The sequence below is a fragment of the Emydura macquarii genome, unplaced genomic scaffold (assembly GCF_026122565.2).
Source record: "Emydura macquarii macquarii isolate MOO-44397 ecotype Brisbane River unplaced genomic scaffold, CSIRO-AGI_Emac_v2 contig_2792, whole genome shotgun sequence".
Classification (NCBI taxonomy): domain Eukaryota; kingdom Metazoa; phylum Chordata; order Testudines; family Chelidae; genus Emydura; species Emydura macquarii.
In genome coordinates, this window is record NW_027132929.1 from 44,530 (window position 1) to 66,016 (window position 21,487).

Here is a 21,487-nt window from a genome sequence, read left to right on the forward strand (position 1 = left end):
TTGACACTGAGTGCTGTGTTTTAAAGAACAGAGGCCCAAGATCATATCCATTCACACACTTACACTCATGTACATTTCATTGCAATTGTGTGTGTTTGTGGAGACTTCGGGGTCTACTCACTTGCACATCTGACTGCATTGAGAATTGGGGGGAAACATTGCATGTGCGCAGTGAGGGCCACCCTCTGACAACTTGGCTCAAAACATTATATGTTCCTTTGGGTTTTGATAAAGCAGATCAGCTTCATACTGTGAAATGACAGACTTGTTAATCTTTGCCCTCCATGTCAGTAGACTTTGTGTGTGGCAAACTGTGCCCCCTGGAGCGACAAGTAATGATAGCAACTTGCTCTGTGACCACCTGATGCGCAGTTTCTGAAGGGCATTAGCTTGGTGGAGGCTTTGGAGAATCTGTTACTTACTTACGAGAGTCTTGAGGAGCATATTCTATTTGGTTGATCAAAGAGAAGGTTAAGAGGTGACTTGTTCACAGTACGTAAATACCTATATAGAGAGAGGATTGTCTGCCACTGGAGAGCTCTTCAATCTAGCAGACAAAGGCATTACAAGATCTAGTGACGGAAAGGTCAAGTTAGACAAATTTAGACTGGAAATAAGGCGCACCTTTCAAACTTTGAGGGGAATTAACCATTGGGACAAATTAACCAGGATGTGGTAGATTTTCTGTCTCCTGAAGTCTTTAAAATGAGACTTCATCATGAGGTGATGAAGAGAACTTTTGAACCCCCAGATGGATTTCAGAAGCTGAGCGGACGGTGTCCTCAGTGCCAGCCTAGAGTGTCACCTGAAGGGAATGGGTCCACCCACCCCAAATCACCCAAACCCTGAATGAGTCAATATGCCAGCCTTAATGTGGATTATGAACATGTTCTGCTTTCTTGCAGGGAATTGCCTTCAGGTCTCTTTGTGACATGCTGTCAGTTGTACTGAGCAGAAATCACTTCTCCTGGAAGTGAAAATATATAGAGAAAACAGAGCTTTGTTACAAAGGGAGGGAATGTTTCCATGAGGGGGGATTTGATAGCAGCCTTTAACTACCTGAAAGGGGGTTCCAGGGAGGATGGAGCTAGGCTGTTCTCAGTGGTGGCAGATGACAGAAAAAGGAGCAATGGTCTCAAGTTGCAGTGGGGGAGGTCTAGGTTGGATATTAGGAAAAAGTTTTTCCCTAGGAGGCTGGTGAAGCACTGGGATGTGTTACCTAGGGAGGTGGTGGAATCTCCATCCTTAGAGGTTTTTAAGCTGAGGCTTGACAAAGCCCTGGCTGGGATGATTTAGCTGAGGTTAGTCCTGCTTTGAGCAGGGGTTGGACTAGATGACCTCCTGAGGTCCCTTCCAACTCCAATATTCTATGATTCTATGACACTTCCAAGTCCATTTATGGCCATAAAGAGAAATAAAGCAAATAGCAGGAGAGGTAAATCTCCCCCAGAAGTTGAATTGTAGCTACTGAAATAGTTGGTACGTTCAGATTTGCTGATGTAAAAATCTTAATTTGTTACATTTTTCGTCTGCCAGTGCAGCTGTACCAATTACTTCAGTGTGACTGTACTGACCTGGGGCCGAAGCTGCTGCAACAATGATTTGTAAGACGCTGTTTCCATTGCCTGAGCCCTCGCCTCGTTCACAAGCAGTGATCACCATTTCCTCGCAGTCCGGCGGGTCCCTGCACTTGCAAACGCGTCACTTGCTCGCCCGCCTCGGGCTACGGGCTGAGTAAAGAGATGAAGCTACATTCAGCCCCGCTGTAACTTGGTGGCCGGAGTGAGCCGAGGCTGCTGACCAATGAGCGCCCCGTCAGCCCACGGAGCCACGAGCGCCGCACGCTGATAGGCGGGTGCGAGCAGGTGTGGGCGGGGCCCTTCCCACCTCGGCGCCGCGCGAGGGCATTTAAGATGCTGCGGGCCCGGCTGCTGGGCAGAGCGAGTCGCCCTGTGCGCGGGTCCCCGGAGCCGGTGCGCGCGGCGCCATGGAGCGTGCGGGGCAGTGGCTGGGCCGCCTGCGGGAGAGCTACAACCTGCTGCGGGTGAAGCTGGGCGGCGGCGCGGCGGTGATGCCCCCGCTGGAGCAGGTGAGCAGAGGCGGGGCGGGGGGTGCTGGCTGCAGGGCGTCTCCCCTCCTCTCCCCTCCCGGTGAAACGGACCCAGCGATCGGTTCTGGGCGGCCTCGTTCAGCCCCGCGCATCTCCCCGGCCGCGCGGTGTCTCTCGCTCAGACGGTCCCTGGGCCGTGACCATCGCACCGCCCAGCTCCGCCTGCACCGAATTACCTCCCTGGCCACGAGGCTACAATCGCCTCCCGGCCAGCCCAGTCCTGCTCTAGTGCAACGCCGCACTGGTGTCCGTGGGACCAGCTTCCCTCTGCGGGTGCAGGGCGCTGCACATACGGGGCTCCTGCTATGCCTGGGGCTGCAACGGAATGTTTCACATCCAGTCCTGTGCGGGTTCTCTGACCTCTGGTTAACCGCAAATGGGGTTAACGGAAGGTCAGGCGGGCACCTTGGAAGCAGCCTGTTCCCTGCTTTTATCCCAAGCCGGGATCTTCTCCAGAGTGTTCTGGAAAATCAGCGCTGTGCTGTATGTGGCACAAAGAGATGTGCCCGTGCCCAGAGCCTCATGGATGTCAATAGTGTCTAGTCCTTTGGCAGGAGGGGAGCCTCCGTTAAACAGAGAGTCAGGTACAGGTTAGTGTTTTCTGCCACGCTCCTGTTGGTTTGTATAGGATGCCATCTCCCATATTATGAACGCTTGATCTGGTTTCCTTTTTGGTTTCTGTAGAAGTACAAAAGATGGGGAAGGCCAGCGCTCAACAGTTCTTCACTGTCCCCAGAGCTGCAAGTAACAGATCCTGGATCTCACACAGGATAATCTATGTTCAGTGCTCTTGGGGGGAAAACCAAACAGCAAGGCCCCTGCCAATGTGCTTGTGGAAGATCAGTTCAATCTTGTTGACCTATACAACAGTCATGAATAAATTACCAATTGGGCTCATATTTTGAGACCTCTTGTTTTCCTCACATTTGAACATGCATTGGCTTATTGTGGGGCTAGTCATAAATTCCGGGTTACTGTAGTGAAGTATGCTTTAGGGGAAGGAGGAGACACATAGAATTTATGACTTTGCTAATAATTGTAACAACTTGGCATTTGAGGGTGGGATGGTAGCTCTCCCAACTTTTGAAAGTGTTCATTCAATCTGTTTCTGAGGGGTAGCTGTGTTACTCTGTATACAGCAAAAACGAGAGTCCTGTAGCACCTTAAAGACTAACAATTTTCTGTGGGCATAAGCTTTCGTGGGCTGCAATCCACTTGCATCTGCAGCCCACAAAAGCTTATGCCTGCAGAAATTGGTTAGTCTTTAAGGTGCTACAGGACTCTTGTTGTTGTTCCTTAACCTGTTGATGCCTAAAAATGTTTGGTGCATCCATTTAGCCTTACTGGGTAAGACCCTTGATGCTTGATACATACACTGCTGTTTCTTGGCCAGAGAAGTCTAGAGAATATTCTCAGCTAAAATTTGTGGTCTTGACACTTGGCTCTTGGTCAAGGCAAGGCTCTGAACTGGAGTCTCTGCACACACAAATTCATGCATAGGTCAGAGTGTAGGATCCTGGATCAATTAAAGAAAATGGGTGGAAGGAGAGGAGGTTCATCCACTCATCTTTGTCAGTAGTTTTACATAGGCCCATGCATAGCTATCAGAGTAATAGCAGGATTGGATTTTAGTAGCTAGTATTAAATTTTGTGGCAAAACTCCAATGACTTCAGTGGGAACAGGACTGGGTCCTTGATCACTAGTGACTTGGGTCAGAATAGAACACTGGTCCTGGAGGATACAGAATTCACTGCTGTATTAATTGCATAATTAGTAACTCTTGAAACTAGTTTTACTGTTTAAAAACCTGATCTTGCAAGTCACCCTGTAGGGATGCAGGTGTCTGCCTGGGCAGAGTGACTTTCAGAAGCATGGACGTAAGAAGTCAGTTGTAGAAACTCATTGGTGTAGGTATGATCTGTTTCCACCTGTTCATCAGCTGGCAGGATCTAGACCTTCCCCACACTGGTGACCGTTAGCTGTCACTCTTTGGAAGGCGGGTAGGATCATAAGTGCCAATTTTAATTAATTATCTTCACATTATACTAGTTCCTCTATGAAATTAATTTGAGCTGAGTTCTTTGCCCGGTTATTTACCTCTTTACAAACAAACTTCATGTCTCTGTCCAACGAGGTCTGATTATCTCCCCTAGCTGTAACTATCCTATCCTATCATGCTGAGATGAGATGGGGAGTGGACTACCTAAATTATGCAAGGAGACAGATTTCTTTATATAAAGGCCTACTTTGGGTCTGAAAGCTTTTGTGTTGTAAAATTCTGCATTGGTTCGGTAAACTATATTAAACTGATACCATTATCCTAAAACATCATGCCTGTCTGAAAATATTTTACCATTATTATATGTATTGCCATAACATCTAGGATCCCCCAGTCATTGACAGGATGTCATTGTTCTAGACCCTGTGCAGACCTAGAACAAAACCCTGGTCCCTGCTTGCAATTGAAGTAATTTTACCTACCTTTGTTATAAATGATAAAGATTACAATAGCAGAGATTAAAGAGGATAAAGGTTTCACCTCTCTCCTCTGAATTTTACTCTTTCTAGATGACAATGTATGTATAGTCAGTTTCAGCATTTCCCCTCAGTGGATGGGTTTATCCCTGTTGTTTGTGCTGCCCTTCCACATTAGATGAGGCTATTGAAAAATGTGGGGAAGGAATGAAATGTGATTGTGAAACTATAAATGAGCAGAATCCAGGAAAGTCTCGTACTTGAAATGAACTTAAACAAAATTAGCCCGATTTCCAGGCTGACAGTATTCCTTCGTTAGCTAGTAGCTGATAATTCATGAAGCCTTGAATTGCGGTGGAGCGCGGAGCAGGGGCTATTGCATTTAACATCTGCACTGAGGCTGCAGGATGTTGGGGCGACACGCGGGGCTAGTTCACAGGATTACGGCAGGAGCTGCTGGAACCGGCCACTTTGTTTTCATGCGGAGAGTTGCGGGTGTCTCGGCCAGTATCTGCAGCAGTTCGGGTTATTAGTGCCTGAGCTCCCGGCTCGTGGGGGGCAGACGTGTGGGTCTCTCCCCAGCCCGTACAAGTGTGTGGGGCGGGGTTCTCCCGGCATTCAGCGCCGAGCCCGTCCGTGCCGGGCTCCGGGCCCTCTCCAAGCGGAGGCTGGCGCTGTCCTCCCGCGGGGCCCGGGCCCGCCCAGCGCTGCTCGGCCCTGCCGCTGCCCCTGCCGGGGGCCCGGCTCCGCGGGGGCAGCCGGCTCGTGCACCGGGGCTCCCCGCCGGGGGCTGCCCGGCCTCGCCCCGCTTCCAGCAGCCCGTGTCCTCTCTGCTCTGCCCGCAGGACGCGCTCAGCGACAGCCTCCAGACCTGCTACCGGCACCTGAGCCAGACCAGCCGGAGCTTCGCCGCCGTCATCCTGGCGCTGGACGGGGAGCTGCGGTGAGCGTCCGGCCGCCGGCCGGGGCTGGGGCACCAGGGCTTCCCTGGGCCGGGTCCGCGCCGCGGGAGCCCGGCACTGCCAGGCCGGGATGCGGGAGGGGTCCCTGGGCAGCCTCGGGCAGCAGCCGGGCCGGCCCGGCCGAGGGGACTCGGGGACTGGTGCCGCGGTGCGGGCCGGCCGGGAGCAGCGAGTGCAGGAGCCCCGAGCCCGGCGGGGCGGGGCAGGGTTCTCCGGGCAGCCGGAGCCCAGCAGCATCCCCGGCTGAGTGGGCCAGGAGAGGGTTAAACGTCAGCGCAGCCACCACGTGTTCCTGGCCACACCCAGGATCGGGCCTTTTCCATGGTCAGTGGGGCTGAGGCCTGGCTGTGGAGTTTAGATTCTCCTCTGAACCTCTGCCTAGCTCCCGGCGGGTTGGGGGCTGGGTCTCAGTCATGCGTTTGTATCAGCACCTGCCATGCCAGTGGCTCACCAGAGCTGCTTGAAAACTTACTAATGTAGTGTCAAAACTGCCGCAGTTCTCCAGCGCCTTTCACGTCATGATCGTGGAGCAGGTTACACACGTTCATAGCACAGCCTGTGTAAGAAACACCGCACGTGTTACTGTGCTGTGCTGTATGTTTCTATGTTCACAGTCCGGCCTTGCCTATGATCTTGAGTACGGGTTAATTATTTGTATGACCATTGCACCTAGGAGCCCTAGTCATTGACCAAGACCCCATTATAGTTGATACTTTACAAAACGGGAGAAAAAGGTGGTCCCTGCCCCAAAGAGTTTACCATCCGAGTGTAGGACAAAATACAACAGATGGATACAGACCAGGAAGGCAGAGCGTTTATTTAATTGGATCCCCAAAACAAGGTACAATGCACCCTAATAAAATGTACCTGCTACATTCAGTACTTCGCATCGAAGGCTCTGCCTTGCTACTTCTGTCACTCCTCCCTGTGATCAGTAACGAAGCTCTGTACAATGCCCCCATGAGGCAAGGCTGCACTGCTCCTGTTGTACAGAGGTGGCACAGAGAGATGTAAGTGACTGGCTCAAGGTCATGCCAAAAGGCTGTTGTGGAGTCAGGGACTGAATGCAGCTTTCTTAAGTCCTAGTGCAGCGCCTTGAGCAAAAAAGACACCCCTCCCCCCCCTGCTCTGTAAACATTAACTATTGCAGAGACTGGTTAATTTCTTCTGGGTGCTTTCCAACAACAACAAAAACCACTGAAATTTGCCATTTATGCCTCTAGCTGGTGTCTGACCTTGCGTTACCCTTGCCTCCCATCCCTTCTTCTTTGTTCTCTGCGCTCACCTGTTGCATCTGGTCATCTCTCGATCACAGGCTCTCTGGGCAGTCTGTGTCTGTACAGAGTCCAGTCAGATGGGCCCCGATTTTGATTCCAGCTTCTGCCATAATGCAAATAATTATGAAGCTTTGCGACACCTCCTTAAGTAATGATATAGTGGGATCGCTTCTCCTGCCACTGCATCTGGGGCTCCGCGTGCATTAGCTCTGGGCTTGGAGGCTGTTGCAGCTCCCTGGAGAGAGCGGGCAAAGTCTGCATCCTCTCCCGTCAGCAGCCAGCCCCAACTCAGGTGCTTGGCTCCCTCAAACACCCAGTCTCCAGCTTCAGCATGCCCAGCAGGCTTGAAGGGGTGTGGCCTCCTCAGCCCACAGGGTAGAGTTAACCCTTGGAGAACCAGTGTGAGGCAAGTGTGCCCCGTCACACAACTATTGGTAAAAACAAGGAGAGTCGTGTAGCACTTTAAAGACGAACAAATTTAATTTCTGCAGGCATAAGCTTTTGTGGGCTGTAACCCACTTCCTCAGATGCAAGGAATAGAAATCAGATAGCAGATATACATATCCAAGCTAAAGGAACAACAATGGGGAAGTAGTTGAGGCCTATTCACAACCATTGATTAGAAGGTGAGAAGGTGTGAACAGAGAATTACTTCTTGTAAGGAGATAACCCTTCCAAGTCTCTATTTAGACCCAGTTTGATTGTGTCAAGTTTGCAGATCAGTTCAAGCTCAGCAGTTTCTCTTTGAAGTCTGTTTTTGAAGTTTTTTGTAAAAGTATGGCAACTTTCAGGTCATTTACAGAGTGTCCTGGGAGATTGAAGTGCTCTCCGACTGGTTTATGGATGTTTTTATTTTTTATGTCTGATTTGTGTCCATTTATTCTTTTGCATAGTGACAGTCCGGTTTGGCCAATGTATACAACTATTGGTATTTCTAATGATCAAATCCCCCATTACTGTTGCATGTCTCCTCTTAATAACTGGGATTCCCTGTCCTGAGAGGTACCTCTGTGCAAGCGGATACCATGACATCGTCTGGAAGGAGGGTCTGGACTATGGGATTGTTTCCCTGCGCTCCACTTTGATGTTCTCCTTTCCTGAGACTTTCATCTCTTCAATAGCATAGATGCTGTCAGAGTGGCTGTGGGACTGCTCTGCTGTGTCCCAAAGTCCCATAGATGTACCTCTGTTTCCCTTAGCGCCTTCATTTCAGCCTCTTCGGTCCCAAGAGCCCGTACTTGGTCTTTGAGGGTCATGAGTTCCTTGTACCGAATGCACACATTTACCCACAAGGCAGGTATCACACATGCTGCATTCAGTGCAGTGAACTGGATAGCCCCCACTGTGCTGCTGGACTGTTTAACTTGAGACTGTCTCTTACAAAAGCCATGTGATAATTTAACTATCTGTCTGAGTAGTAGATAATCCAGAGTAATAGAGAATGTTTTTCTCCCTCTGTAGTCATGCTGTATGTATTTTATATCTGGTTCTCCGAGCTTTGGACACAGTAGAAGATGATATGACCATCAGCTTAGAAACCAAGCTCCCAATGTTGTATGACTTCGATTCCTATCTGTATCAGCCGGACTGGAGGTACTTGGAGAGCAAGCATAAGGACAAACAAGTTCTTGAGGACTTCCCAACGGTGAGCCATTAGTTTCCTTGTTTCAAACTATAATATAACCCATACATTGACTAACAGATATCCATTTCAAACCTCTTTGCAACTTGGTCCATAGGAATTGCCAGATGACTGAAGATCTAGTTCAACCAAGACTTACTGAGTTCAGTGCAGGAATTGCGGAGTGAAGGTTTATGGCCTGTGTCACAGAGGAGGTCACACAAGATGATCATAATGGTCCTTTCTGGCCTGTAAATCTCTGAATTCGCAACAGTACATTTTTACGCTTAAGTTGTATTGTATGCAGAAGCAATTCTATTGAGGTTTCAGGTACAAAAGCTTGGCAGTGGGAGGAGAGACCTTTAAATACCTAGACAGCTATAGCACAAGTTTTTTTGAATTACAGTTAATGGTATTTTAACAAAATCCCTTGAGTGTAACTACAGTGTAATTTAATACACTAATTTTTATGATATGTCATTTGTAAGCCACTAAACTTTGGGGCCCTAATTTACTCCATCCACCTTTTTCTTAGATTTTGTTGGTTTAAAATTTCTATTTTCTCCACTCACTCCACCAATTGCAACCTAAACGGAATGTGCATGGAAGCAAGACGCATGCATCACACCAGAATAGTAGACTCTAGACACAGAATTCCTGCATTATTTCAGTGCTCCAAGTGAGTCCCCGCTTGGGTTCATCAAGCAGACAGTGCTGGTGACCAAGCTGAGATACACTGACCACATCTGTTCTACAGTAGATTTCAGTCTAGCATTCTAAGGATTGTATTTAACACTTGATGTCGTCATAATCAGAAGAACAGGAGCTCTGAAATTGAGAGAAGTTTGGTTAATTTACAGGGTTTTGTCATTATTTTAATCTCAGTTAAAGGTTTTTATCGTATCGGAGAAATGTGTGGAGTGGAAGGGACCTCAAGAGGTCATCTTGTCTATCCCCCTGTGGTGAGGCAGGATCAAGTCTACCTAGACCATTCCTGCAAAACGTTTCTCACCTATTCTTAAAAACCACCAATAACAAGGATTCCACAACCTCCATAGATAACTGATTCCAGTGCTTAAGTAGCTTTATAGTTAGAAAATGTTCCTAATATCTAACCTAAATGTGCCTTCTTGCAAACTCAGCCCCTTACCACTTGTCCTACCCTTGGTGGACATGGACAAGAATTGATCACCTTCACCACCCTCTTAGTTTTCAAATATATAAAAGATTGTAACCGTTGTGTGGTCCCCCTTCAGCCATCTCTTCTCTAGACTATACATGCCCACTTCTTTCAACCTTCCCTTGTATGTTATGTTTTCCAAACCTTTAGCATTTTAGTTGCTCTCCTCTGGAGTCTCTCCAGTTTGTTCGCATCTTGCCTTATATGTGGTGCCCAAAACTGGACATAGTGCTCCAGCTGAGACCTCACCAACTGATAGAGCAGAACAATCACCTCCTGTGTCTTACACACGACACTCCTGTTAATTCCGTCACCATAAGTGGACGTCACCAAGGTTCAAACTGGAAATAAGATGCAAATTGTTAACAGTGAGGGTAATTAACCGTTAAAACAGTTTGCTCAGGGACAAGGTGGATTCTCTGTCCCTCAGAGCCTCTGAATCAAGACTGGTTGTTGAGGTTGAACTAAACAACTCTTTCTAGACATTGCTGGGCTGGACACAGGAATCGGTGGAATTCTCTGGTCTGTGTTATGTGGCAGGTCGGACCAAGTGCCCCTAGTGGTCCTTTCAGGCATTAACTCTGAAATATTAAAATAAATCTACAATCCTGGAGAAAGACATGGTAGCAAGCATAGGCTGGGGGAGCGCAGTATAAGGGGGATCTTTCAGATGTCAAAGGAGGAGGACTGGGCTGTGATAGAGAGAGAGGCTGATGCTCAGTGAATAGTGGATTCGGGGAGTGGAGAAAAGAAAAGATGAGGTCTGGAAGATAGAGACCAAGTCCATGGCTTCATTTGAAAACAAGGAGGGCAGCTTTGAATGAGGCTCTGCAATAAATGGAGAAGTGTGGGAGCAGTTTGAGGATGGGAAAAATGTGAGCATGCAGCTTTGCTGTGGAAAAAAGCATCCAGTGGCAATGCACACATGCTGCATCTGGGGAGCTGGGCCTGGGGGAGGCCAGAGAGCTGAGCTTCAAAAGAACACTGGAAATCTTTCCCTGTAACTGTTCCCGTCAGTTTACCTGCTGTTCACATGGTGGGATTCTTCCCACTGAGTGTTCTTGTAAGTCCGTCATTCACTAACTCCCAAGTGATGCTGGTCAAGGTCCTAGTGTCTTCCTGAAGATACAAACTGCCTCTGAGCTGTGGCCAAAGATCCAAGGAATTGTTGTTGAAGAACTTGCTGAATCTCTGTTTACTGCTGAAGGGCTTGAATCTGCTGTTATTGAAGCCAGTGGTGAATTCTGTGAAACCTTGCAGTGGGAGCAGAATAAGGCCCCTTTAAGCTGTAGATGATCATTCTCATAGTCTGTTCATGAATGCCAAATTCTGCTTCACTTTCAGCAATATATTTCCTTGTGATTTCTGCTGTAGATCTCCTTGGAGTTCAGGAATCTTTCAAAGGTATATCGGGATGAGATTACAGATGTGTGTCACAAGATGGGAGCTGGAATGGCAGAGTTCTTACAAAAGAAGGTTGATTCCCTGCATGAGTGGGATAAGGTGAGTATATCTGTGAGTGAGCATCGGGAGAGCATGCTCAGGGTAACATCCATGGTCCCTGCCGGAGGCCTGTCATTCTGCACTGCCTGCAGTCATCAGGAGAATTACAGTTTATTCTCCTCTGGGAGTGGTGATGCTCACCCAGTCACACAGGTACCCAAGATGAGAAAAGGACAAAGTGTCAACTCGGAGTCTTGCTACTTGGGCAGCCTCCTTCCTTGTGAATCTAAAGTTATCTGAGCGGTGAGATCTCCTTGTAAATTTCACCAGCCATTGACTGGCTGCTGTATGTTGTAATTGACCCTCATGGATGACAGTGTCTGTAAATGTCCACAATGAAGTCTTGGAGTCATTCAACTAGAATAGGCCACTGGGGCAGCTGCTCTTAGATGGGTCTTTCATCTGGAAGATGGAAGCTCTGAGCCGTTAACAGCTGTGCCTGACACATTTACTGTTTCTCCTGAGTGAGGCAGTGCTGAAGTGGTAGAATCCATGTGGCAGAGGCATATTCCTGATGTGGGGATGTTGGCTGTGAAGCACGGGCATGAAGAGACATGCCAGGGAATGCTTAGTACCTGTCGCTCTGAATTCAAAGATGAAAAGCAAATACCCCGACCTAGTCATCAAAACAAGGAAAGGCACAACACAAGGTGCACTCTGTAACCTAGAGACACTCTGTAACCTAGAGATGTAATTTTGATGTAACCTCTTGGACTAGGGGATATATTATATATTCCTAAAAAAAAGTTTCCCTCTCCAATCTTTGCAGTATTGTCGCTACAGTTTTGGGCTGTTCTCCATTGCCCTTTCCCATCTGTTCTCTGTACTGGAGCTTGAAGACCCTATCGGAGGACAGGATACAGAGCTTGCAAATTCCATGGGCCTCTTTCTTCAGAAAACAAACATCATCCGTGATTATTTGGAGGATCAGCTGGAGGGAAGAGAATTCTGGCCCAGAGAGGTAAAGGAAACCAGCCCTTTTCTGGATAAGAACTTCAGCTAGATATGGCTCATTTCGAAGTGCTGGTGTTATGATGCAGACAGCTCGTCTTGAAAGGGACAGGACTGGAGAGGCTAGTACTGCTTTGGTTCAGTTTAATTGGAACTACTTGTTATGAGACTCATTTCACCAAATTTATTTTCGGTAGATCTCTGGGCTTTCCCAAACAAACTGACCCAAGTGTGTTTGTACAGAACTAAGCTAACCTCCTCTGCCCTAGAGCTCTGACAATAATCTACCTGAGCAGTCGCATTTAGTTGTGTGTATTTCAAGGGGCTAAACTCTGTTGCTAACAATGATAAACTCGAACCCTAGTTACTGTCATACAAAGGAGTGGCAGGCAGACATCCCAACATCTTATTAATTTGTCCATTAAAGCAGAACTCCGGAGAAGATGGACGTCTGGTGTTTCTTGTCTCCGTGTGATCATAGAACAAAGCTGTAATCTAGGAAACCATGATAATTGTCATTGGTCATGCATCTGTTCAGCAGAGGGTTTAGAGAAATGTGATGTCAGAGAACACTTTGGATGCTATTGCTGTTTTCCATGCACCTGCATCGTTGGCAATATATGATAACACTACTATAATAAGAGTGCAAGTGCATTGCTGAATCAGAGGCATGGATGTTCAACTTCAGAGCTCCCACCTGGTCAAATGCGTCTCAGCAAAGTGGGATCCCCATGCCTTTATTTTGTGTCTGTCTCAAAGTTCACCACTTTGGTAGGCTTCTCCTCTAGAAGTTAGTCTCCATATCCTAGTATGCCTTATTGAGAGGGGCGCTGTAATGGGGCTAAATGGACTTGAAGGCGCGGAGAAAACTCGAGTGTTTCAGGGGTCCTTCTCCTGACTGCAACAATGTCTGATTGAGAGAAGTTCAGTAATAAGACTTGTTTTAATAGCTTGATACAGGCCCCCTTTGAATATGAATGTCAGAAAAGTGCTAAATGCTGAGTAGTGTTGCTATGTATTGTCGGCATTCCCAGGTTTGGAGCAGATACGCCAAGGAGCTCTCTGATCTCACCAAGCCAGAGAACATTAACATGGCTCTCCAGTGTCTGAATGAACTGATCACAAATGCCTTACACCACATCCCTGATGTCCTCATATACTTATCTAGACTGAAAAACCAAAGTGTCTTCAACTTCTGTGCTATTCCACCAGTAAGTAAACACTTGCAGATATTTTAAACAGGATCTTCTAACTGCCTCATCCTCTCCCTTGGAACTGGATGTCTTTTGTGATCTATGCATAGTGTTTAGTATTAGCATTATTTAATAACTGCATATAAATAAATTCAGCATGGAGATCACCAAGCATTTGAGTGTTAGCCCTGGCTTGAGAAATTCTTTCCCCAATGGAATGACCTTGCTTTTGGATATACATGCTCATCCCACTGACATAAATGATGTCCTCTGTTTCTTCCTTGTCTTTGTTTTTAGTGCTCACAATGGATGACTAAAGCAATGAGAATTCTGTAGCACTTTAAAGACTAACAAATTTAATTTCAGCAGGCATAGGCTTTCGTGAGCTTCAGCTCACTTCCTCAGATGCAGTTGGTAGAAATGATACAGCAAATAGGAAATATATTGTGGAAGAACCCAAACTCAGGGGTCCTTACTTAACAAGTCCATTGCCCAGGGGATAGTCCAGAATAAGCCAAACAACAGATTAGCAAAGTCAGAGTTTATTCTTTACGTAAAGAAGGTGGTCCCTTCAGATGCAAGGGGCGACTCTTAACATCAAAATCTAACAGTTTTTATAGGCTCACACAAACAAGTCTTTATACGTCAGTTTCCATGTTCATGCATACTAAAAAAGTTATCTAGGAATTTTTTAGCTGAGTATTTTCAACTTTCCTTATCTAAGTTACAAGGTCTTTCTCTGCATTCCATCCCTGCTGGTGTCTAGGCCTCTTAACTATTTCATAACTTCAGAACATTCTAAGATTAAATAACTGCTAAAAAGACATTTTCCATCTCAAGCTTTTTACAGCCATTTCTAAAATCAATTCTCAGCAGAAACAGAGACCCCATCTTCTTTTCCCTTCACAATATACATATCCAAGGACATAGATAACAATGGGTAGGTGGATAAAAGCCGGGTACTTGAGGCTTAATGACAACCATTGAGTAGGAGGTGAGAATAGGTGATCAGAGCAAATTATGTCTTGTAATGAGAGAGCCATTCCAAATCCCTGTTTAAACCCAGTTTGAATGTGTCAAGTTTGAAGATCATTTCTAACTCAGCAGTTTCTCTTTCAAGTCTGTTTTTGAAGTTTTTTTGGAGAAGTACTGCAACTTTCAGGTCAGCGACAGAGTGCCCTGGGAGATTGAAGTGTTCTCCGACTGGTTTATGGATGTTGTTGTTTTTGATTTCTGATTTGTCCATTTATCCTTTTGCGTAGTGATAGTCCAGTTTGGCCAATGTACATGGCAGAGGGGCATTGCTGGCACATGATGGCATATATAACATTAGTGGATGTGCAGGTGAATGAGCCCCTTATGGGGTGATTGATGTGGTTAGGACCAGTGATGCTGTCACTAGAGTCGATGTGTGGGCAGAGCTGACAACGGGGTTTGTTGCAGGGATAGATTCCTGGATTGGACTTTTTGTAGGGTGTATGGTTACTGGTGAGTATTTGCTTCAGGTTGGGGGGGGGGGCTGTCTGTAAGCCTGAAGGGGTCTGCCACCTACTGCCTGAGCGAGAGACGGATCATCTGCTAGGGTAGGCTGTAGATCTTTAATGATGTGTTGGAGAGATTTTAGCTGGGGACTGTAGGTGATGACCAGTGGTCTTCTGTTTTCTTTGTTGGGTCTGTCCTGTAGTAGCACTGGTTCTTTAGAAATCATTCCCCTATCCTCTCCTTTAAGCTCTCCAACCTTAGCAGTCCTTAAGGCCCAGCTTGCTAAAGCTCTGGCTGGGATGATTTATTTGGGGTTGCTCCTGCATGAGCAGGGAGTTGGACTAGATGGCCTCCTGAGGTCCCTTCCAACCCTAATCTTCTGTGGTTCTATGAATTCTGTTTACACTGTGGCTGAAATCCTGGCCCCTTTGAAATGAATGGGTGCTTTGCCATTGATTTCAAATGGGGCCAGGTTTTCAACCCATGTGCACTGCTTACAGCACAGAGTAAATGTTGTTTTCATCACTTCTCCCTAGGTGATGGCCATTGCCACGCTGGCTGCCTGTTACAATAACAAACAGGTGTTCAGGGGTGTGGTGAAGATTCGGAAAGGACAAACTGTCACTTTAATAATGGATGCCACAAACATGCAGTCTGTCAAGGCAATAATGCACCAGTATGTGGGAGAGGTAGGTTTGGTGGCTTGCTTTGCAATACTAATATTCAGATGCCGCTGTTTTTTCTTTAATCCTCAGTGTTCTGCTGTTAGGGCTAAGCTGGGTTTCCACTACGATCACCTGATTTTGCAGTTTAGTATCTTTCATTTTGCTTTAGTCAAAATTGCGGAAGACCTAGAAACAAGTACAGCAGGAAACAGCTTGAAGTGGTAAAATCTGGGACTTGACTGTTTTCCATGATGCTTTTAATTCTCTGTCCTCACTCATTCGTCTCAGATGTTATACAGTCTGTAGCATAATGAACACCCACGTTATACAACTATATAGTGTGGTGTTGCTTTATGCTACAAATTGTGTAAACACCATATATTTGTATGTAGAGTTTCCTACTGAGTCAACATAATAGGGAGTATCACTGTTTCTTTATGCCTGTCTGGTAACTTCATAACTTGGCAGAGCATTGAGGGAAAACAAAAGGCCTCTAACCTGCTATGGGAGTGCAAGTTGTTTCTGTATATGTAGGGGAAGTTTTAGCTTGTTTCTAAAACTGTCCTCTCACAGTGACACAATCCCATAATGTAGGTAGCACTGCAGTCACTGGCAGCTCTCAGAAGTGTGCTAGATACTGTACAGAAATGAGGACCTGGTCCTGATCTCTAAGGAGCTGTTGAGTATCTGTTGCCCCAAATGGCATCAATTACCATTGAAAACCAGGCCAATCAAATTCTGATTAAAGAAAACGGTTCTGCTCAGGTGGTGTCACATACTCTTGGGCAGGGTCACTGTAGAGCCGGGCTAGTGTCTGTGGTCCTGCCTGGCAACATTGTCATGTTTCCCCTGGACCATGTGGCTGGGGATTGTGTTGGAAATGTGTATGTGAACAGTATTGTGAGTCCGTGCAGGGGGGGACCTTGGCCCGGTCAAAATCAGAGTGAACTCGTTCACAGACAGGCCTTGCTGGCAAGATGCAAACACTGCCCCAAATCCCTGAGTTAGGTGCCATTTTGTAGTGGCTGTATGAACTCCGAGTAGCTCTGGGCTGACCTGACTTAAGCCCTGTGATTAATATGCTTATGATGGGCTACAAAATGATTAGGCTCCATAGCCCAGTTTTTTACAGGTACTTATGTTCCTAAATCCCATTGAAATCAATGGAAATTAGGCACCTAGGTATCTTTTAAAAACGTGTCCCAATTTCAAATCCCGATACAGACAGAGCTAGCAAGGACTCCCAAACAGGAACCGTTACTTAGGTTTAAACAACAGACTCCTGTACACGGCTGAAAGTGCCCGAATGCAGAAACTGCCGTGCAGCAAAATCCCAGCAGCATTCAGAAACGATACACCTAGTTCTGGCTAATGGCTCCAACTCCACTGCAGACTGACTGCTGAGGAGTGCGCTCTAAAGCAGAGTTTAGCTGTGAGCACAGTTCTCAGGAAGATATTCCCTGCCTACTCTAGTCAGGGAAATGGAGCTAGAATCCTGCTAAGCTGGTGCAGTTCTGATCCCAGTGCAGCTTTCAAACTGGGCAGCTCACCACTGATGGGGAGCACTGTCCTGGTTGAAGACACATGGCGTTTCTGTGATGATAGGGCCCCTGTGGTGGAGGTCCCGTTTGATGTTTGAGGGGCTACTAGATGGTGTGTTGTTCTCATGGTTATTTTCTAAGCTTGTGGGGGCTTTTTTCCTCTCTTCAGATCTATCGGCAGATCCCAAGCACAGACCCATCTTCTAACAAGACCCAACAAATCGCTGTCTCTATCCAGACAATATGCTCGCCCAATGGCACCGTGGTATTGCGTAACCGTTACTCCCCCATCTACCTCTCATGCGCCGTGCTTCTGGCCGCGCTGAGCTGGCAGTACCTGAGTGCGATGTCAGAGGTGTTGGAGGAGGACGTACAGGTCAGTGAGAACTGAGGGTTGGTGGGGAGAGTGAAGTCGGTGGATGGGCAATGTTGGGAACTGGTTCCTGTCTCTTTCCTATTGGGTCTGCTGCCCTGTGGGATTCCATCCTGGCCTGGGCCCTGGTAGCTGTGAGTGGAATGGCAAGTCTGGAGGTGCTGGTTGGCCGGCAGCTATTGGGTGCATTGCAACTGCTGTGTAGTGGATGGCAGCCAGACTCGGACGCTTTCATTGTTCGGATGAACAGGTAACAAATGCAACAGTTTAAGTCTCACATTTTGTCATTGTGGGAATCAGTGTTTTACCTGAGTTCTGGCTGGGATATTTTAAAATAGAAATACAAATGGCCTGCCTTGATTTTGATTGCCTGAATGGATTTTGACACCCTTTTCCAATACAAGGCTATGTGACATCAGCATTTGTGGATTTCATCTTCTCCTTTGCCCTGTGCTTTTCATTCTGACCCCACTTTGTTCAATTGCTCAGCAATTGAACAATTCCAGCCTGTGTCACTGAGCTTGGAAGCTAGCCTGTCCTAAGACTGATGAACCCTTCAGTGTGCGGGTAATCTGTGTCTGACCCCTTGTCTAAATAGGTGGTGGCCTTACACTGCAGTGACAAGTGGGTGTGTGCTGTGCATTCATCCTTGTACTAAACACTGCAGAGAGAGACTAGGTTGTGCTGCAGAGCTGTCTGGATGTAGGAAGGCTGAGATGCTTAGGCTGTGTCCATCTGCCACTTTTAACTCCTCCCCTGCCAAAATAAAGGCTCCCCCCACCAGAAAAGGTAACACCTGGGGAGAGTTACTCCCCACCCGACTTACTCAGAACTGTGCACCAAGGTCATGGAAGCCCCTTCTCTGGATGTAAGAGCAGGATCGCTGCATGTGAGCATTACACTTCTAGCGCAGGAACAAACAGCACCTTCAATTCCACATTGCACCTGTAACACAGGAGTTATGGGCACAGTTATCTCAGCTGCATTTACAGTGGGCCATAATGACCTGAAGGAAGCAACATTAGTTGGTATCAAATTACCAGAGATCTCTTGTGCTTTTAAAGATTAAGCATAGGGGCAAGTGCCTATTGATCAAAAGACCCTGGCTTCCTAGAAATAATTCACAAGTTGCAGGTGGGGATTTCTCCCCCTGCCTGGCTCCTTTCCCCTGACATGCCATTACCCTGTTTGCCCTGTGTTGGGATGGTGCTGCATTGCTGTGTAGTATTGCAAAGGAGAAGTTTGGTAAATCTGAGTGCTGGAGGATTCTGGGAGCAGGGCCTCAGTGCTAGAGAGTGGAAAATCACTGAGGGGGCCAAACTTATACTTGGCACTGACATGAGCCAGGAATGTTTCTCCAGTCCTGTGTGTGTAGCTGTGCTGCTGTGGAAGACCAATGGTTACAGTCAGGCAATGGCCAGTTCACCTGGTGTGTACACGTGGAGCTGGGTAATCGTGAATGTGGGAGTAACTGACCCTATAGAGCAGTGTGACATCAGGGGCCTGGGTCAGTAGTTAACGAGAGAGTGAATGTCAGCCGATCCCTGTAGCTCTGTTCCAAATCAGGAATTAATTACGATATGCGAGATGATACACTAGCAAAGCATATTTTGCATATTTTCAGGACATGTGACCCCTTTGGCAAAAGGGTACAAGTACTGGGCAATATCACGTGTTATATCCGCACGCTCCCATCGACCTAAAAAGGCTGGTGATACTGTTGGATAGAAGCAGGACTTTGGAACCAGAGGGACTCAGAGTAACCAACACCCTCTTTTGAGGGACTTTAGATGAAAGGGCCTCTGGATAGCCAACACCCTGCTTCAAGGATGAAGAAAACAGACCAGGTATCTGGAGGGACAAGAAGAAAAGTAGTCTCTATCTACAACTGGTAGCTATGCCTGCTTTCTTTACTAATCAGGACACTGTGAATGGCCAGCACAGTTACTGAGGGTTTATGCTTGGGAAATTGAGGGTGACTAAGCAGAGGCATTGTATAGCCTTTGCTGTCTGTCTGTGACACCTGCTTTCAAATAAATCGCTTTGCAGTGAAGAAATTGAATCTGAGTTTTCACTGGTACAGTGTGAGCTGATCCTGACAACACCCTCCCTCTCTGTGCTTTCCTCCTTGCTGCCCAGCCCATATCACTTTGACTCTTCCCCGTCTCCCACACCTTGTATCTCAGGATTTCTAGGAGTGGGGCAGCACTGTGTCATTTCACAGAATATAATGGCAACTTGGCCTGCCCGACTGGCCTAGGTGTGAAGGTGGGGGAGGGGTGGCATACAGCGCTGCAGACAAAAAATGTGTAAATGCGAACTGGGTGTTGTAATGACTGACTAATGATGGGGAGGCTGCTGCAGTGTCACCTCTGTTCTGGTGACTACAGTGTTTGGCTCTTACTGGGATAGACGGGGTGTCACATTCTGAGGTCAGTTCAGACCAGTGAGAGGTTGGGTGACCACTTCTCCTGTAACCCTGAGTGCCTTAAAAGGCTCTGCTGCTGTCGCTCCCGGTCTGGATGCTCCCCGCTAGCCTATGAGCTGGCACTGAGTGTCTGTGTTCATCAGCCCTGGATCAGCAGCTCTGAATCAAGCAGCCTGCTTGTTACATCACAGCCACACTGTCTGCACCAGCCTTTGTCACCTCCAGCCAAGTGACCCCAGCACACACCGAAGTCCCAAATTTCCCCCGGACTGTCTTCCCTGAAATGTCCAGCCCTTTCCTGGAACATTCAGAGGCGTAATAAGGTCCCTTGCTCCTTTAAAGAGACAAAAGCACAGCAGCTTGTTGCTTTAGCTGGAGTTAATAATCACTCCACGTCAAACCCAGCACTGGGTTGATAGAATCATGGGACTGGGAGGGACCTCACGAGGTCATCTAGTGCCGTGCCCTGTACTCATGGCAGGACCAAGCATTAGCTTTAGAATTACAGTAAACCAAGTTTATTGAATGAAGAAGAGAACTTTTCAGTGAGTTCAAGTCTCAGGGATAAAGTCAGAAATGGTTACAAGCAAAGAAAAGCAAAAAACGCTTTCTAGTGACTAAGGCTTAACAAAACTAAAGTCTTGGTTCGAGACAATTCTTACCACCCCTTCCTTCCAGCAAGATGGCTGACCACCTCCATGGTCAGGATCTCGCACAAAATACAAAGTGCTCAGTTCCTCTGTCTATCTTCTCAATGTCCAGTGCTGCTTCTGTGAGGAAAGATGCCATGGAGTCTGAGGGAGAAGGTTCCGTGCTGGTTTCTTCACCACTGGTGCTTTCTACAAAGCAAATGGATCTGTCCCTATAGCTTTCAATATGCCAGTGAATGGCTATGTGACTGTGATTACACCTGGATGGAGGCGCTGGCCTTCCCTTTGACTGGAAAACACACTCCTCAGACCAGGCTGGTTCAAAAACATTGTAGGGACATCATACAGAGGGAATTCATACCTTCACATATAACACTAACACATACATTTTATAATGGCATTAATAACCGGCATGTTATTAGCTGTCACATGATACCTCACAAGCCATATTGTACATGTATTGCAGTAGTGTGTGGGCTGTGAATAGAGGGGGAGCTAGGGTCATGGTTGTCTATTTGAAAAAATGTTGAGGTATGTATTAATTGGTTTTGGGACAGTGGCCATGTACCCCTATTCCTTTGTCTTCCCTTCCTATAACACAATGGAAGTAAAATATCTGATGTATAGCTAGTGGGAGGGAAATGGCTTATGTCTTTAAAGCCCGGGTCCACAAAGGTATTTACTTCTCCGAACTTCCATTCTGGGTCTTTCAAGCACCTGTGGGTATTGGGATTATTTTGTGACAAAATGGGACAAATGGTTTAATATTTGAACAAGGCTGCTATGATTCAATGGCACACGGTACTGAAAGCCAGCCATCCATCCAACCCTGCTGGAAGCCTCTGTGTCAAGCATGTACTCTTTCTTATTTAATTTGTTTGTACCTTTAATCTTTCTTTCCACCCCACTTCCCTTTCTCGGTACCCTTTCCCCTCCCTGTGGCTCTGTAGATACCCTAGAGTTGTCGGGAGCCAATGCTCTGACATCAAGGGACAGCCATACGAGGAACACCACTCCGACAATGACTGTGCATCTTGAAACAAAAAGGAAATTAGTGCCAAGCTGTAGAAATCAG

The 21,487-nt window shown here is 47.0% G+C and overlaps 1 protein-coding gene across 2 annotated transcripts; it reads left to right on the forward strand.

The window, feature by feature from the left end:
- Positions 1 to 1,987: 1,987 nt before the first annotated feature.
- Positions 1,988 to 19,391, forward strand: LOC137166039 (squalene synthase-like). 2 transcript variants are annotated; one of them, XR_010923540.1, is made up of 9 exons: positions 1,988 to 2,089; positions 5,432 to 5,529; positions 8,287 to 8,470; positions 11,001 to 11,129; positions 11,899 to 12,090; positions 13,115 to 13,291; positions 15,292 to 15,444; positions 17,131 to 17,584; positions 18,959 to 19,391. XR_010923540.1 is itself a non-coding variant. In XM_067567598.1 (9 exons), the coding sequence occupies exons 1-9, from the start codon at positions 2,072 to 2,074 to the stop codon at positions 18,965 to 18,967; spliced, it is 1,167 nt and encodes a 388-aa protein (XP_067423699.1). In that variant the 5' UTR covers positions 2,008 to 2,071; the 3' UTR covers positions 18,968 to 19,391. The 2 variants fall into 2 exon arrangements, 1 of the variants encoding a protein (XP_067423699.1); XM_067567598.1 differs by having other exon boundaries at positions 2,008 to 2,089; positions 17,131 to 17,337.
- The last annotated feature ends 2,096 nt before the right edge of the window (positions 19,392 to 21,487 follow it).

Excerpts from the sequence above, each read along its gene's own strand:
- LOC137166039 (XM_067567598.1), top strand. Across the intron at positions 8,471-11,000 it reads TTCTTGAGGACTTCCCAACG|ATCTCCTTGGAGTTCAGGAA; the intron begins GTGAGCCATTAG and ends TTTCTGCTGTAG. Across the intron at positions 11,130-11,898 it reads CCCTGCATGAGTGGGATAAG|TATTGTCGCTACAGTTTTGG; the intron begins GTGAGTATATCT and ends CAATCTTTGCAG.